Source organism: Bos javanicus, chromosome 10 (assembly GCF_032452875.1).
Source record: "Bos javanicus breed banteng chromosome 10, ARS-OSU_banteng_1.0, whole genome shotgun sequence".
NCBI classification, from domain to species: Eukaryota; Metazoa; Chordata; class Mammalia; order Artiodactyla; family Bovidae; genus Bos; species Bos javanicus.
The window spans coordinates 60,251,094-60,270,073 of NC_083877.1; the positions used below are offsets into that span (position 1 = coordinate 60,251,094).

Sequence of the window (18,980 nt, forward strand, 5' to 3'; positions counted from 1 at the left end):
ATAGTTGTTAGGGGTAAAACAAAAACTTTTTTTGAGGAAAAATTTGGACGCCCTTTCCCCAAAGGGCCCACAAGACTTTAAATATGCTAGCGGCCGCACAGGGACCAAGGCCCCACTCACAAGCGACACCCAGCACGACCTCCACCGGGGCCCGGCCAAGAAGCGTCCACTCCCGCAGCTGCCGGGCTGCGGCCAGACCCCGGTCCCCACAGAAGCGCTGAGACCCGCACGAGGGATCAGAGTGGGACTCAGACCTGCACAGCCCGCGAGTCCTCGCACAGCTCCACGCGTCTTCCGCTCCGCCGGAGCCCGAGGTGCTCGCCCGGCCCTGATCCCGCCTGGCCGCGGCGGAGCGCTTTCCGGGCGACACCAGAGGGAGGAGCCCGGACGTTGCTAAGGCCGTTGCTAGGCCCGGGCTCAGCGCGGGTTCCGCTGGCAAAGATAACGGGCGGGGAGAACCGCCGTGAGGGGTTAGAGGCAAAGTCCCGCCCCAGCTTTTTTTTTTTTTTTTTTTTTGTGGTGTCACCCTTTTCCGGAGAGAAGTGATAGAGAACCAGAACCCTGCTCCGTGAGGCCTGGCCTCACATCCCGCCAGCGTTGCGCTGAGCTCCCTCCTGAGACTGGCCGGGACCGCGGAAGGAGGACGCAGTTGTCGAAATATACTATCAAGGTGTAGTTGCAGTGTGTTGTGAAAAATGCTATTCCTACAGAACACTTTGCCATTTGCCAATCCCTAAAATATTTTAGTGAGAACTTTGTTCTATTACTTCTTTAAAAAATTTTAATGGCTGTGTCCAGAGAAGTAGTTCGTATGCTGTATAGTAATGAAAGCTGTTTGAAAAATTATGTCTGATAATGAGGTCTACTTTAAAACTACAAACTCACTCAGAGTCGGGACTACTTTGTGCACTTTTCCAATCTGAAATTAAGCGTAGTATGCCGATAGATTATTAAACCATTTTTCCTTGCCCCACCCCAAAGAAAATCTGTAGGGAAGGAATGCATGTTGACAATTGTGAGATTTAAAAATACATTGGCTAGATCTTGAGCAATATATTTATTGAATACTATGAATTTAGCAATTGAGACAGAATACTGCCCTAGGCAGGGGTCCTCAGTCTCCAGGATCTAATGCCTAATAATCTGAATTGGAGCTAATGTAATAATAGAAATAAAACACACAATAATGTAATGTGCTTAAATCATCCTGAACCCACCCCCACCCTCACCCCACCACCCCCCGTTCTTGGGAAAATTATTTTCCACCAAACTGGTCCCTGGTGCCAAAAATGTTGGACCTTAAGTATCAAGTTAAGCATGCATAGTAGAGAAAATACAATATGGCTAATAAATTATAGGAATTTCAAAAGAACTCGGAATGGAGTGGTCAGTGAAGAGCTCTTGGCTGGATTTGAGTAGAGCTCTGAAGAATGATTATGGTTTAGTATAGTGTTATTCAAAGGAATGGTGTGGGTCCCATTGGTGGGGGTCCCATTTGTAATCAAGGAAATCTAGTGACAACTACACTTTTAAAAAAATGAAATTGGCTAGTTTGGAAAAGCAGTGCATGGCATTTAGTAAGGTTGAGTATTACTTTGTGGAGTTTTAAATTATATATGTATGCATGTATATGTACACTAGGTCACTGTTTATAAAATGTATTTCTCATTTGGTGTTTCTTTTTTAAAATGTTTGAAAGCCACCGCTTTAAGAAAGGGAAAGAGGAGAATCAATAGCAAAGTCTTCAAGCCAATAAGTAATTTATCATTTTAAACTAATTTAATTCAAGTGCACAGATTAAAAAGCAAATGATTCTATTTCTTTATCAGAGTGAGTACTGGGTTACTATTACTATGTAATAAATTACTGCAAAATATGCTGTCTTAAAATAATCATTTTTTTATGTTAATGAGTCTTGTATTCAGTGGAGCGTAGAGGGACAAATTTTTTCTGATAATTCAGCTATGAAGACTGTGAATGCTAGCAGAGGTCCAATGTGTTGCCTTTTCATGTGGCCTGGGCTTCCCCCCACGGTATGGCAGCAGAGTAACCAGACTGCTTAGGCCTAGTGCTCCAAAACCAAGTGTTGCAGTGAACAAGGCAGAAACTACATGTTGTTTTTCTAACCTAGTCCCCAAAAGAAACAGCATTATTTCTCTCACATTCTTTTGATTTTGAGTTTGAAGGCATGTCCAAATTTTAGGAGAGGGGACATAGATGCCACTTTTCAAAATACCATCAAGGAATTTGTGGCTGTTTTTTAAAAAACCAACACTGAATTTACTGCTGTCACCAAAACCCCCAAATTACAGTAGATTTTTATTTCTCACAAGAAATCCATTGTGGATGTTACTAGTCAGATAAAGTGTTAAACTCAAGAATGTGAGTTTCTTTTTATTTTTAGTGTTTCTGCTGTTTCCTGTGACTTGGGGTTCACAGCTTACCTGACAAGAGAAAAAGCACAGTGAATCACCTAAGAGGTTTTAGAGGTCAGCCCTAAAAAAGGCATATATCTTTGCCCACATTTCATTGACCAGTTTAATCCAAGGTCCCTTCTTTAACTGCAAGGGAGCCTGAGAAATGTAGAGAAACATACAGATATTGGTGAGTAATAACAGTTTGCCACATTCTAAATTTTTAGCCAAAAATCCTGTAGTCCCCAACCCCTCTGCTAGATTTCATTTTTTCATTAGTTATCTATTTTATACATAATATCAATACTGTATGTATCAATACATACATACAGTATGTATCCCAGTCTCCCAATTTCCCCCAAACCCCTTTCCTCTTTGGTATCTATATGTTTGTTCTCTACATCTATGTCTGTATTTCTTCTTTGCAAATAGAATCACCATTACCATTTTCTAGATTCCACATGTATTCATTAATATTTTCCCCATTCTAACTTACTTCACTCTGTATGACACTCTCTGGGTGCCTCCGCATTTCGACACATGAGCCAATTTTGTTCCTTTTTATGGCTGACTAATATTCCATTGTGTATATGTACCACATCTTCTTTATACAGTGCCCTGTTGATGGAAATTTAGGTTGCTTTCATGTCCTGGCTATTGTAAATAGTGCTGCAGTGGACATTGGAGTGCATGTGTCTTTTTGAATTATGGCTTTCTTTGAGTGTGTGCCCAATGGTAGAATTGCTGGATTATATACTAGTTCTATTTTTAGTTTTTTAAGTAATCTCCATACTTTTCTTAAAAGGAAAATTTTTTTCAAGTATTTTCAGTTCTGTTATTTATTTCATATATCAAAATATACTACAGTTTCTTGATTTTTTTTCACTCTCCAACATTATCTGTTAACTTTCTCCTTTAGAAGTCAATCATAAAGCTCTTTTATAACACCACTCCCAAGTGTGAACATTCCTACTCTCCCCCACACTCTTTTTATCCTCTCATCTCTCAATATAGTAGTCTCACAGTTTTTGTTTAAAGTAACATTTTTATATATTATTTGACCCTGAACCACATATGATCACATTAACTTTTAATACAACCTTTTATTTCTTTGCCTTAATAATTGCCATGTTCTACTTATTAATAATCTATCCTCAGAAACTCTGCCAAAGTAACAAAACATTACAATCAAACATATCGATTAATCTAGCTGATTTTGTTTTCCTTCCAGATGTTCTCTCTAGAGCATTTCCACCTCTAATTCATTCAGTATTGGTTGCTTTTACTAATTCAATACTGCTCTTCTGTGTTAGCTCCCTTGTTCCTTTTTCTTTGCATAATCCTTTGTTTTTCTGAAACATATTTTCTAGTAGTTTCCTGAGAAAAGGTTAATGAGAGTATTGGAGACAGCATAATAACCACCCTCAATGCAGATCCTATTGATATGTTTTCCTGTGTGGCAGAAGGAACTTTGTACATGTGATTAAGTTAAGGATCCTGCAATGAGGAAATTACAGGATTATCTAAGTGGGTTCAGCATAATCATAAGTGTTCCTATGAAACGGATTACAAGAGGTCAGAAAGGGGAGAAGATGCTATACTACTGGCTTTGAGGTTGAAAGAAGGAGCTAAGGAGCAAAGCAGTGTAGGGGGCTCCTAGAAGCTGCAAAAGGCAAGGAAACAGATTCTCCCCTACAACCTCCAGAAGGAGTATAGTTCTGCATACCCATTTCAGGCCTCTGACCTCCAGATCTGGGAGATAAGTAAACCTGTATTGATTTAAACAGTTAAGTTTGCAGTAATTTGTTAGAGCAGCTATGTGAAACTAATATAGAGAAAAATGGTGATTTTTTTTTTAAACTGGCTTAAAAATCTGAAGCATGCCATGTATTTAATTGATAGGCTGTCTGTATTTATATTTGAATTTCTAGCTTGAAAGTCATTTTCTGGAAATAATCATCTAAATTCTTATCTTTTAACCTTTGATTCTTATCTTTAACACTTTTATTCTAGTTTCTAGAACATTGCTTCAGCTTCCTCCCCATAAACATTTTGTTGACTAATTAATTTATTTCATTATATTTGTACCTTTTATTTTTTCTTCATAAAATACTGTTTTTTTGCTTTCAGGGATGCATTTTATCATCTGTGTCTAAGAATCTTAAAGACATTTTAAAAGTTTCCTTCTGTTCCCTGTATTACCTGTATCCTCTCAGATTTTATTTTCAGTTATCTTCTCTGATTTCTATTTTTTAATTTTTATCTTTTTTGATATTTTGCAGCTGTTCCTTAAATATATAGTAAGCCTTGGATTTCTGTTTGTATTGAAGAATGAAGAAGATTAAAATAGTGATATAAAGCTCAATGTGTCTTCATAAGAGGATCAGATTTTTCATTGGGAAATTTTCAAACATCTGTAGAATAAAAGGCACTAATGATGATATGAGCAGAAATCAGTGAAAGTGAAAACACATGTGCACTAGAGGAAAGCAACAGGCCAAAATTGGTTCTTTGAACAGATTAACAAAATTGAAAAGCCTTAAACTGACCAAGTAAAAAGAGAAAACTCAAAATACAAATATCAGGAATGAAAGTGGTAATATCCTACAGGTGATAAAAATAATAAGAGGATATTAAGAACAAATATTTATATCAAGGTATTTGACATTTTTTGCTTTCCTTGAAAAATATAATTTACCAAAACTGATAAAAAAGGAAATAGACAATTCCAATGACTGTATCAATTTCGAGAAATTACACCTATGTTAGCCTGCTCTGGCTGCTATAATAGAATACTACAGACTTGGTCACTTAACAGAAATTTATTCTCTCACAGTTGTGGAGGCCTCAAGTCCAAAACCAAGGTGCTGTCAGTGTTGGTTTCCGGTGAGACCTTTCTTTCTGGCTTCTGGATGGCGGCTTTCTCACTGTGTCCTCACATAACCTTTGTGCATGCGCGGAGAGAAAGACCCCTATGGTGTCTTACTCTTCTTAGAAGAATAGCACTCTTATTGAGCTAAGGCCCCACCCTTAAGACCTCATTAAATTTAATTTCCTCTCCAAAGGCTCCATCTCAAAATATAGTCACATTGAGGGTTAGGTCTTCAAGGTAGGCCCTAGGGGAAAACATAATGTCTGAAATGAAGACTTTACTGGATCACCTAACAGCATTTCTTATCCAAACTGACAAACAGAGGAAAAAAGTTTAGAAAAAAACTCAGCAATCTTAGTGATCTGTAGGAACATTTCAAGCTATCTACCATAGATGCAGTTGGAGACCCAGAAGGAAAGATGGGCAAAAGAAAAAAACATTTGAATAAAAATGATGGATAATTATCCAAATTGATAAAAACTATAAATGGACATGTTCAGAAATTCAGCTAATCCAGACAGAATTAAGAAAGGAAGGAGAGGAGGGAGAGTTGGGGGAAGAGGGAGGGAAGGACAAACAACCCCACTGACTGCTGAAAACCAGTGATAAGGAGAATATTTTAAAAGCAGCCAGAGGAAAAGACATATCACATATAGGACAACAAATATTACATGATTAGAAATATTCCCTTCCCCTTTGTTATTTGCAAGATTATGAATAAAGTTGGTGTGGTTTCTTCCTTAAATCTTTGATAGAATTTACTTATGAAGCCATCTGAGTCTGGAGTTTTCTTTGTGAGATTTTCATTACAAATTCTATTTAATTGTCATAAGCTATTTACCTTTTCTAGCCACCTAAGAGAAATTAAAATGTATCCACAGAATTGTATGCATTTATAATAGCAACTTTTTTTCCTATAATACCTCAAATCTTTAAACAAGGCAATGAGTACACACACATACACACACACTCACACACACACAGGAATACTACTCAGCAATAATATTTGATGATCTTGGATATTCCTCAGAAATCTTATGTTAAGCAAAACAAACCAGATACAAAAGTGTATGCAATGCTATGATTCCACTTTTATGAAAGTCTAGATCAGGCAAAGTTAATCTACAGCTAACTATAGTTACATAAAGCAGATTAGTGTTGCCTAACACCAGTGGTGGGATATTTTTGCGTGAAGTTGTAGGAATCAACAATAAAGTAGCACAAGGACACATTATGGAAGTGATCTAAATATCAGTTTTCATTCCAACCCCAAAGAAGAGTTTGCCAAAGAATATTTAAACTATCATACAATTGTGCTCCTTTCACATGCTAGCAAAGTTGTGCTCAAAAAAGGCTAGGCTTCAGCACTACATGAACCAAGAACTTCCAAATGTACAAGCTGGGTTTAGAAAAGGCAGAGGAACCAGAGATCAAATTGCCAACATTCGTTGGATCATGGTAAAAGCAGGGAATTCCAGAAAAACGTTTACTTCTGCTTCACTGACTATACAAAAGCCTTTGTGTGGATCACAGCAAACTATGAAAAATTCTTAAAGAGATGGGAATAATAAACAACCTTACCTGCCTCCTGAGAAACCTGTAGGCAGTTCAAGAAGCAACAGTTAGAACCATACATGGAACAGCTGACTGGTTCAAAACTGGGAAAGGAGTATGGCAAGACTGTAAATTGTCTCCCTAGTTATTTAACTGACATGCAAAGTACATCATGCAAAATGCCTGGCTGGATAAATCACAGGCTGGAATCAAGATTGCCAGCAGCAATATCAACAACCTCAGATATGAAGATGATACCACTCTAATGGCAAGAAGTAAAGAAGAACTAAAGAGCCTCTTGATGAGGGTGAAGGAGAGTGAAAAGGTTAGCTTGAAACTCAACATTCAAAAAAACTAAGATCATAGCATCTGGTCCCATGAATTCATGACAAATACAAAAGGAAAAAGTGGAAGCAAAGACAGATTTTATTTTCTTGGACTCCAAAATCACTGTGGATGGTGACTGCAGCCATGAAATTGAAAGACACCTGCTCCTAGGAAGGAAAGCTTTCACAAACCTAGACAGCATATTAAAAAACAGATAGATACATCACTTTGCAGACAAAGGTTCATATAGTCAAAGCTATGGTTTTTCCAGTAGTCATATATGGATATGAGAGCCTCAATGAAGGCTGAGCCCTGAAGAATTGATATTTTCCAATTGTGGTGCAGGAGAAAACTCTTGAGAGTCCCTTGCACAGCAAGGAGATCAAACCAGTCAATCCTAAAAGAAATCAACCCTGAATATTAACTGGAAGGACTAATGCTGAAGCTCCAATAATTTGGCCACCTGATGCAAAGAGCCAACTCATTGGAAAAGACCCTGATGCTGGGAAAGATTGAAGGCAAAAGAAGAAGGGGGCAGCTGAGAATGAGATGGTTAGATAATGTTACCAGTTCAATGAACATGAATTTGAGCAAACTCCAGGAGACAGTGGAGGACAGAGGCTGGCATGCTGCAGTCCATGGGGTCGCAAGAGTCAGATACAACTTAGCCACTGAACAACAAAATATTACACAGTTTTTTTTTCTTTAGCCACAGACTTTATTATTTGAATATTTGCAACTATGACTCTATACACAAATTTTAATTTCTTACAAAACTCTACATTCCGTATTGCTAGGTCACTTCACTCTGCTTTATGCCACATTTCCATCAAAAGGCATTTCCCCAAATCACAATCTGCCTGATTGTGTGTTTGTTGTTTAGTTGCTAAGTTGTGTCTGACTCCGACTCCGTGGACTGTAGCCTGCCAGGCTACTCTGTCTATGGGATTTCCCAGGCAAGAATACTAGAGTGGGTTGCCATTTCCTTCTCCAGGGTACATTTTTTAAAAATGTTTATTTATCTAACCGTGCCAAGTCTTAGTTGTGGCCTGCAGTATCTTTTTTTTTAGTTGTGGCATGCAAAATCTTAGTTGTGGCATGTGGGATCTAGTCGCCTGAACCAGGACTGAACTCAAGACCCCTGCTTTGGGAGCTCAGGGTCTTACCACTGGAGCACCAGGAAAGTCCCTAAATGCTACATGTTTTAACTGTAATGAGGGTTACATGGGTGTATGCATTTGTCACTTAAAATGGTAATTTTTTTACATAGTAATTGTGTAGTAAGTAAATTATACCTCAATATAGGTGATTTAAGTAGAAAAATCATTTATATTTCTATTAACTATCAAGAAACCATAGAAAAGGACGTGTTTAAAATACATTTGTGGCTTAAACATTTAAAACATACCATAAAATAGGAGTATACAATGGGATAAATCTAATGAAAGATTGAAAGATTGAAAAATCAATCCATACACTTAAGAGGTGTGCAATTTACTGTATGTGTGTTTTACTTCAACAAAAATATTAACAAAAATAAGTTGCACATATGACTTGATAAAAACAAGCCATAAATGAAACTATTATGTTAATATTAGAAATGTTAAAGTAGGCATGATTAAAGATATTTTAAAGGAATTGTGGAGATAAAATGGGTATAGGAGACAATGAAGCAGAAGAAAGAGTTTAAGATAATTCAGGCTTTAAACCTGGATAATTGTGAAACCTCTATAATTAAAAATAAGAATAAGATTTCTCTACTAAGGACTTGTGTTTCAAGCAATGATCATGAATTGTGTTTTGAAAATAATAGGTTTAAAGTTAAAATACCTAAATGTAAAATATGTATGTTCAATATTCACTCTATGAATCTTTAGAGTAATGTGTCATTGTTCTGAATAAAAATCAGTTTAAACAATTACATAGAATCTAAAAATTCAGGCATTAAAGATTACCACAAATCTCATAGCTCTGAATCCTACTCCACACTGATGATATATTAGAGACAATATAAAAGTATTACAACTGATTTTGGAATTCCAGGGTAAATCACACATGAGTATGACGTATCCTTTTTATACCTGACTTTCCTCAAGTTGCTAGTAATTTGCTAAAGATATTTGTATCTGTGTTCTTGAGGGACATTTGGTTGATAATTTTCTTTTTTTTGGTAATCTTGTCAGATTCTGTTATCAAAGTTATACTGGCGTTATAAGAAAGTATTCCCTCCTCTATTTTTGAAAGTTGACTTATCATCTTCTTTCAGTTTTAGTGATTGTAGTTTTAAGGATTTGCCCATTTCTTGTAGGTTGTTAAATTATTGACACAAGTTTTAAATTATATGCCCCTAAATCATTTAATCCTGGAGAAGGCAATGGCAGCCCACTCCAGTACTCTTGCCTGGCAAATCCCATGGACCGAGGAGCCTGGTAGGCTACAGTCCATTGGCTCGCTAAGAGTCGGACACGACTGAGCGATTTCACTTTCACTTTTCACTTTCATGCATTGGAGAAGGAAATGGCAACCCACTCCAGTGTTCTTGCCTGGAGAATCCCAGGGGCAGCGGAGCCTGGTGGGCTGCCGTCTATGGGGTTGCACAGAGTCGCACACGACTGAAGCGACTTAGCAGCAAGTCATTTAATCAGTGTAGGTTCCCTAATGACATCCTTTTTATCCTTCCTGTATTGGTCATTTATTTTTTTCTCTCATTTTTTAATTCAACCTAAAGAGTCTTTTAAAAGACCAACTTTCAATTTGTTGAGTTCTCTATTTTCATATTTTTATTTAGTCTTCCCGTATCTTTTAATTCCTTTTTCTACTTATTTTTAAATTCTTTTCATTTTTTTAGCTTTCTTAGCACTGTGTTTTCCTCTAAGCATAGGTTTAGGTGTATCCCACAAAGTTTGATACATTGTGTTTTCATTATCTTTCAGTTAGAAAATTTTCTAATTTTTCTTATTGCTTCCTCTTTGAGCTAGAAATGGATTATTTAATATTTAAGGATTCTCTAGTTGTCTTTTTGTTACTATTTTCTATTATAGTCAAAGAACATACCCTGAATGATTTCAATTATTTGGAATTTTTGGGTCTTATGGTACAGCATGAGTCCATCTTCCACGTTTTATTACTTAAAAAGACTGTGTATTCTACAGTTGTGGGATTTAGTTGTTCTATAAATATCAATTAGGTTAAGTTGTTTGATAATGTTGTTCAAATCTTCTATCTCCTGACTGGTGTGTGTGTGTGTGTGTGTGTGTGTGTGTGTGTGTGTACTTGATTCATCAGTTACTCAAAGCAATATGCTAAAATCTCCAGCTATCACTGTGGTTTTGCCTGTTGTATGATCAGACTCCTCAAAACAGCAGTTCTCCTCCTCTTTGAATATCCCCTGCTCAACCAGTTCCTTCCCCAGCCAGTTATTATTCTAATCCTTGGACCAAAGTAACTTTACCTGCTAGTTTATCAAGGGGAAACATTTGCCGTCATTAGCCAGTGGGGCTGCAAAGGACCCGCCTCTGCTAATTTACCTAGTAACTGATGACCCAATCTGAGGTTAATTGCCCCTATAAATGGTAGCCTCCTTTTCCTGGAACAGTGAAGATTACTGCCATGTCCAGACTGCCTTTTGGGTTGAGGTATAGCTCCAGGACTTTGGCCTTATAAGATTTCAAACTGTTGATGTTTCTGTCACCATTTACAGGTTCTTTCTTCCTGAGCAATTACAAGACTTGCAGGCCTGCAGGGTGTAGGTCAACGCCTGTATTTCCCTTTAGTTTTATAAACTTCTGCTACATTTCTTTTGAAGCTCTTTTAGTAAATGCAGACGCATTTGTCATTGTATGACTTAAGGAACTAACCTTTTGTGAATGTGAAATAACCTAATTTATGTCTGGTAATTTTCCTTGTCTTAAAGTCTACTTTGTCTGATATTAATATAGACACCAGTTATGTTTAGTGTTTGCATAGTTCTAGAATTCTCATTTGTTTCTTTTTTGGAATTTTAATATCTCTTGAAATACTCCATGGCTTCATGCACTATAATCAAACCTATACTGTAAAGTCTTTAATGTATTTATAATACTTTTTAAGTCCTTGATGCTAATTACAATAACTGGATTCTTGGTGAATTGGTTTGTATTGACTGTATTTTCTTTTGATTATGGATCCCATTTTCCTTCTTTGTATGTCTTGAAATTGTTTTATTGTGTATTAGACATTCTGTGGAAAAAATTGTGGAGACAAATTTAATTTAATTTTAGTTTTGAGAGCATAAGCTTTTATCTCTCCTTAGCACTTCAAGTGAGAGGCTGATTTTTTAAAATCCTCCTAGATTTGAGTTGGGCTTTAGGATTGATTGTAGCTTTTATTAGATTAAGCTCACCTGTGACTAACTCAAGCTCCAACCTACCTCTTGAGAGCCACCTCTTATCACTTGTCAGTGTTGAGTTGGGACACTTGCGGAATGAAGTTTTAGATGATTTCAGTTCACCTTTGGACCCAACTCCGTCTGGGCTCCTGGAACCCAAGTACTATAAGCATTTGTTAGCTTGTCTAGGTTCTGTATCTTTCCAGCCCCTCCTCTACTGCTGCTTTCTTAACAAAATTCAGAAGCAAGGTGTGGGCACCTGGGAAGGGACTATTTGGTTGAGTCGTTTATATGTTTTCATTTGGGTATCTTTCAGACTCCAGTCTGTTCCCCAGCTCATGCAGACACTTGAAGCCCAGCTGATTTCTCTTCATCTCTTCAAAGTTACTCCCCATGGCAGGCCAACTTTTCCCTCAGTTGCCACACAGAACTCACGGTCAGGTAAGGGAACTGCCACAGCTTTATACTTATAAAGGAGATGTTTCTTTCTGGATTTGGGGTCACCAGGGTTTCCCAGGAGGGCAGCTTCATGGGCTTGCAAGCTGTGCAGTTGCATGCATCTACTGATAAGAAGGACCCTGCTGCTGCTGCTACTAAGTCGCTTCAGTCATGTCCGACTCTGTGCGACCCCATAGACAGAAGCCCACCAGGCTCCCCCATCCCTGGGATTCTCCAGGCAAGAACACTGGAGTGGGTTGCCATTTCCTTCACCAATGCAGGAAAGTGAAAAGTGAAAGGGAAGTCACTCAGTCATGTCTGACTCTTAGCGACCCCATGGACTACAGCCCACCAGGCTCCTCCGCCCATGAGATTTTCCAGGCAAGAGTACTGGAGTGGGGTGCCGTTGCCTTCTCCAGAAGGACCCTACACTAGGCTTAATGATCTGATGTTGCCATTTTGAAATTCTTATTTTTTGAGCACAGGGACTCTAAATTGTCACACATTATATAGTCCTGCTTAGTGGCATCCACCACTTTTCACGAACCCCATAGAAAAGTAAGATTTTTATTTGGTCCAGGATTTTCTTGTTGTTACCATGGAATCATTAGCATTTTGTATCCTACATCCTACCAAGGTCATAAGCCTGTTTAATTTATGCCTCACCTCCTTTTAACTTTCCCCCTAGAGAACTCTGGAATTTTATATTGAAATTAACTGAAATTTTCCTATGCATATTTCATTTCTAATTTTTCTAATTCCCTTTAGTTGAAATGTGAGTATTTTTAGTGCTTTCTTCTAGAAGTGGTTTAACATCCATTACAAGGCAGGGAGAAAGGGTACCATTTAAATTGTTGTAATTATATTCCTTTGTATTCTGTGCATTTCAAAAACTAATTATGGCTTTCCTCTAGTAAAATTGCTGTTCTCACTATCCCTAAAGATACTGTATCATGAACATTTTTTTTTGTCTTTCAGTATTGTGTGCACACCATCTCTTATTTTTTTCTTTTCTCAGTTTGACTAGGCCTAAAGCCACATGTTTTTCATAAAATTTCTTGACAGCTCTACACATCTTTGCTTCTGTATACTTCTCTTTTATAATGACTGTCACATATGCTTTTTATTTTGTTATTGTATTATTCGTTATACATTTATTCATTATACATTTCTTCTTCACATATTTTAAACAGTATTAAGACAATGAAATATTCTATTGAGCCTCAAATGTGCAGTCATTTTGTAAAGCATGGCCTTGTGATTTTGTAATCTTGGTCACTGTATCTATTGATGTGAAGTATGTTCCAGTAAATTAAACTGTAAGATTGTCTTTTCAGACATGTCATCTTCAGAGCATTAGGGTATTATATTAGGATATTCTGAAGTCCTGTTATTTTTGCCTTCTCATTGGTTTTTCATTCTTTAGAAATGGTTTTATTATTTTTAAAAATATCTCCATATTTCTTTGACATTAATCTACTCATTTATTCATTAATTTAAGAACATTGCCAGTTTATGTGCATAATTTACAACCGTTGGCCAGCCACTACATGAAATTTTGACTCTTCAGCAGTGGTTACACTACATTTTCTGTCCTCATAGAGAAACAAATCTGCTGTTGTTACCATAAAGGATCTTTGGGGGACCTAGGAAGACTTCCTAGAAAAGTGACTTTTAATTTGATGTTTGATATAAGAGTTAAATAGGTCAAGAATGAATTGAAGGGAGACAGTTTGGAACAGGGATCCTTCTAAGCAAGAGGAAGAATATGTACACAGTCTCCAAAACAAGGAATAGCAAAATGTTTGGATTAAAATTAATCTGTCTAGTGAAAGACTACATTTTCAGTTTACAAAGAAGGTAACAAAAATGGGATTATAACTTATTACATTGAAACATTCAAAGATTTATTTTCACCAGGTCACTTTTGTGCCTCTTAAAATATTTCATCAGCAAGAGGAGAATGTTATTATATATTATTGACTCTGAATTTATTGTAGACACCATCCAAGATAGCCCAAAATATCTTGGAACTCATGATGGAATTAGAAATGAGGACGTTGAGCAGGATTCATATGTAGCTTTTCTCTAGGAAAAGTGTATGAGAAGGAGGCCTTTTATAGAATTTGGTTCGCAGACTCAGAATTTAAACATTAATCTCTGTCCCTTTTCAAAGTACAAGAACTTTACAAAGAGAATAGTTTACAATATCTTACTTACAGCTCTGAAAATTATAACTGAAGTCCAGTATCATAATGTACTTAAATAAGTTAAGTATAGCCATCCTATAAATAATCTGAATTTATGTTAATGAACAATATTGATTTTACTTCATTAGAAAATGCAAGAACCTCCAAAGAACATTGAAGAATTTTTAAAGCTTCAAAACTTGGTGAGTAGAATATCCTGTTTTATGGGGCCTTCACCACTGCTACACATATCAATCCTTTTCCTTTAGGAAAATACAGCAATTCTTTTTGATTGCCCGTAGAGTTACTTTGACAGTTTTAAAAGAAATTGTTGAGAGTTTGATTGGAATTACAATAGACTTTTGAAATTACTTTTAGAAACAGTCCTTTTAAAAAATACATTCTAAAATCACATAGTGTTAGAGCTATAAAGACTTTAAGTGCCAGCACTCATCTATCAACCTCCTTAAAATGTGATTTTTTAAAATTTCAAAATTACTGATTTTTTTTTTCCTGGTTATAACTAAGATAGTCATTTTAGAAAGTTAAAGAGAAAAGCACTAAAAAAGATAAGCATCTTAATTTTATCCTTTATAGATTAACCAGATATATCTCTGTATTTAGAGAAAATATAATCTAATCAAGCTGGTAGAATTTCAGGATACTTTATTCATAGTATAATTATATAGTATAACTCAATATCTTGAACAAGAGTTGTAATATCTCAAGTCTGACATAAAGGTGTATTTTCATAAACCTTCAGGCATGTTGTAAAATCTGTTCCAGTTCATTTCCATTTTAGCCTCTCCCTACTTTCCCCAAATTCACTTCCAATTTTAGCCTCTTGCCACTTTCCTAACTTCCCTAACAATTGGGATGACCCCTAACATAAGGACTATGTTTTCAAAAGTGGCTGTCATTCTAATTTGACAACGTTTGTCTCCAGGGAGTGTATCTTGTGATCATATCTTATTTTTCAAAGATCTTTGTATTTTTGACGCATAATATCCAGATTTTAAGGCTGGAAAACTTCCCCAGGTGGTTATGTGTTTTAAGACATATGTTTGTAGGATTTGTGAGGGAACACTGATGCATCTAGAATTCTCTTTTTCCAAAATGGCAGGGGGACCTAGATCCTGCTGGGGAAGTTTTTCAGCATTAAACTCTGGTTATTATTCAGGTACCTGTTACCATTACAGAGTATAGTGGATTTAGGAAGCTTTCAAAGGAAGAAAAATGGAAGTAGAATAGACCAAGGCAAAATTTAAAATTTCTTATCTGCCGACTCCAGATTTATTCCCATTTAAGCTAAATTTCCAGAATATCTTACCCACATTCTTCTTAAAAGAGTTTCATCCTATGAAAACTGCTACTCTTCCGGAAAGCATTCTCTTACTCACAAACCTTTAATTATGTCTGTTATCTTTCTTTGTTTTGGTATTCAACAACTCAATTAAAATATTATCTTGTATTTAGGTTTGCAAATATTAATGTTGTGATTCCCCTTTCCTTCCCTTTCCTTCTTCTCCTTCCCTTCGTGAACAATGTAGTCCTAAAGCCATTTGGGGGTCAGAACAAGGCAGCATCCACATTGGTAGGGGAAGGAAATGTGCTGTGGTCCCCCGGAGCAGGCTTTCGGAACCCTGCCACCATGGGGAAGGTATCCATATGACCCCACAGGTGTCGGAATCCGGCGGGGTGAGGATGGTATTCACGTGTGACCAGGGTGGGGAGGTGGTTCCGGGAAGTGCAGAGACAAACTGTGGCCTGGTTTGAAAAGTCAGAGCCTAAGCAGAATGAGAAGGGCATCCATGTACTGAAGAGACTAGCGGTGGATAGGAGAGATTGGTTACCTGAGAAGATTGATGCAATCAGTACATATATTTAAGATAATGTCAGTTAGATTTTTCACTCTTGAAGATGGTAATTATGATATGGAAAAAGAGAAAACTAGAATGTTTGGAACTGGAATTAAATTTATCAATATGAACTCATGGCTTTAATTACATATAGGTCAAGACTGAGGAACTGTTGTAGACCAAAGGGGATTAAAGACATATGATGCTTAAATGCAATGTGTGATACTGAACTAGATCCTTTTACCATAAAGAGCATTATTGATTTAGTTGATGAACTCGAGTAATCTCAGAGAATTATATAGGAATGATGTAACAATGCCAGTTTCCTTATTCTGATAGTTATAGTTGGTTATGTAGGGGAATGTTTTTGTTCTTTGGAAATAAATATTCAACTATTCAAGGATGATGGGGGCATCAGTCAAGTAAGCAACTTACTTTCAAATGATTCAGGAAGAAAGGTTTTTGTAAAGCATTTGAAACTTCTAAAGTTTATGGTTTTTTACAAATTAAAAAATATACATTTAATAAAAATCATGCTGTAGAATAAAACTTCAATTTTGGTTCATTGATTTTTGAACTCTTTAAATTCATTCAAAAAATGATTTAAGTTGTATTGTCTCACATTTTCTGCAGGATCATTGGCCAAAGGAAATCCATTTATGGGATAGTGATAAATTGTTATACACTATGAAGAAAATAAAAGAAGATAGTTCATTTACTTCCATTTATACACATCTGTGGGGAAATGTCCTGCGAGTAGATGATGCAGCTATGGCCATGGAGTCAAGATTAGCAGAATGTTCAATTCTTTTGAAAAACCATGCTTCTGAAATATTCGAGTGGAACAGAATAATTTCCAGGACAAGTAAATCTATTTTTTATATACATAAACTAATTGTCAGTTGTATGTGTGTCTGTTGTGTTTTTGTCTATCTGTGTGTGTATTCTCATAAAGAATGAAATCCTAAGGTAAAAATATCTAAAAACATAAATTTATTTTATTTTAAAACCTCTTCATTTCTAAATGGTCCAGTATGGCTTTTTAGTTGAACATGACCATTTGGATTCAAAGAAAGTGTTGCTGGGACAAAACCTAAAACAGTTCTAAACTTTGAGCTGGAGCAGAGATAACTGAATATCAGGGAAACAGAGTTGCATTAACAAATATTGGTACCAGAGAAAAGCAAGTCAGCAAGAATCAAGATATAAAAACAGTTAAACCTATAACCAAAATAAAAGGAGTGAGACTTCACCTATATAAGCTAAGTTAGTTTGTGAGAAATACTTAGCATTCACGGTTGGATAACTGCAGACTGAGTGAAAAGCTTATCTGTAAGTAATGATAATTTTTACTGCTTTTCAGTATTTATATAGCCTTTACCTAGTTGTATTTTTAACACTTTGAGAATACTTTTAGATACTAATGGTGATTCTTATTCTATGGGCAAACTTGTCATATATGTCTTAAGAATGACATTGGTTGTACTTACATTTTCTGTGTACTAAATAGATGTAATTAGCTACTTAATATCATTTTCAGGCCTTGAGTTTTCAAAATCTGAGTGTGTCTAAGTACAATGTTACTAAATTCTCTATTGTGAGAATTTTCTTATGGAATTTTTAATTATTTAAAAAAATTTTAATTATACAAGCTACATATATATAGCTGTGTCTATATAAACATACAGAGAGAGAGAAAGCACCTGTGCATAATTTTAAAAAACAACTTTTTATGTACTCATTGTCCTCAATATGTAAGTATCAGAGCTTAGGCTCAAGTCTAGATCATCTGACTTCAGAGCCCCCATAGTCTTTCACTGGGCCATGCTGCAGGGTCCTGTACCGTATTGTGTTTAAGGTGACCATGAAACAACCAGATGTAAGTGGCTGAGCTGTTTGAAAAACTTGGGGTTGTTCAGTAAGAAGGGATTAAGGTAAAATTGTAGATAATAGGAGCAAGTACTAAAGACAGACTAGTTGGAAGGTGACGTTTCTAAATAGCAAAAGGAAAAGGAAAAGATATATAATTTAACTCAGACTAGCATTATGTATCTAGCATTATGCTTATCAAAATATTTACTTGGAGTTTGGGACCCCAGAGCTGATGCTCTGTGACAGCCAGGAGGGATGGGGTGAGGTGGGAGGGGGGACCAGGAGTAAGGGGTCACATATGTGCCTATGGCTGATTCATGTTGATAAATGGCAAAAACCGTCACAATATTGTAATTATCCTTCAATTAAATAAATTTTAAAAATTTAATAACTGGTTGATATCATTGGATAGTTTTATATATAATTTTCTTAATATATATAATTATATATAATCTGCTTTTCAATTTTAAAGGATATTTGTGTATTTACATGTGTAAACTCTCATTTTTTAAAGTTTCTCATGGAAAACTGAAACAATACAAGGCATTTCTGAAGAAGTACCATAAGGAAAAGAAGATAATGGTATGGTATTTGTTTTCATCTTGCTTGAAAAACTATTTCACAGAAAATGTCACTATAATTTCATAAATAAGCATTGATAACATTAAAAATTTCCTTTTAGTCTTTTATCATCTATCTATCCCTGTATTTTTAAAATAGCTGGGCTCATAGTCTTCTTTATATACTCAGTATGACTTTTGGTGTTCTCACATCACTGCAATTTATTTGAAGACTTATTTTATCCTCTAGTTATTTAAAACTTTATAATGTCTTATACTTAGGGGTATATGTCCCAAATGTCTTTTTCCTTTAGGAAAAAATAACAGTTTTTATTGCCTATAGAATTACTTTGTTAACTTTTTAAAAGAATCTCTGAGATTTTGATTAGAATTATAATAGCTTTCTTTGAGAAACTTCATCTTTTTCAAAAATACATTCTAAAATTAAAGCTAGAAAAACTTGAAATGCGGCCATTCATCCATCCACCTCCTCAAATGTTTTTTAAATTTCAGATTACTTGGTATGTTA

At 36.0% G+C, this 18,980-nt stretch overlaps 2 protein-coding genes across 12 annotated transcripts in view; one reads left to right on the plus strand and one right to left on the minus strand.

Moving 5' to 3' along the window:
- DTWD1 (DTW domain containing 1) overlaps positions 1 to 366 on the minus strand; it is a 32,362-nt gene extending 31,996 nt beyond the window's left edge. For 2 of the 8 annotated variants that reach the window (XM_061428828.1, XM_061428827.1), the window contains exon 1: positions 255 to 349. The gene's annotated coding sequence lies outside the window, so the exon portion shown is untranslated. Of the gene's footprint in view, positions 1 to 120; positions 223 to 254 lie in introns of those variants that run through there. The other 6 variants (XM_061428823.1, XM_061428819.1, XM_061428825.1 and 3 more) reach the window with 5 other exon arrangements.
- A 65-nt stretch (positions 367 to 431) lies between these two features.
- FAM227B (family with sequence similarity 227 member B) overlaps positions 432 to 18,980 on the plus strand; it is a 212,893-nt gene continuing 194,344 nt past the window's right edge. The window contains exons 1-5 of one of the 4 annotated variants that reach the window (XM_061428810.1): positions 432 to 670; positions 11,850 to 11,974; positions 14,310 to 14,363; positions 16,653 to 16,884; positions 18,406 to 18,473. In XM_061428810.1, coding sequence (XP_061284794.1) covers positions 11,927 to 11,974; positions 14,310 to 14,363; positions 16,653 to 16,884; positions 18,406 to 18,473 — 402 coding nt within the window. In that variant the 5' untranslated portion in view covers positions 432 to 670; positions 11,850 to 11,926. Of the gene's footprint in view, positions 673 to 4,725; positions 5,072 to 11,849; positions 11,975 to 14,309; positions 14,364 to 16,652; positions 16,885 to 18,405; positions 18,474 to 18,980 lie in introns of those variants that run through there. The other 3 variants (XM_061428808.1, XM_061428811.1, XM_061428809.1) reach the window with 3 other exon arrangements.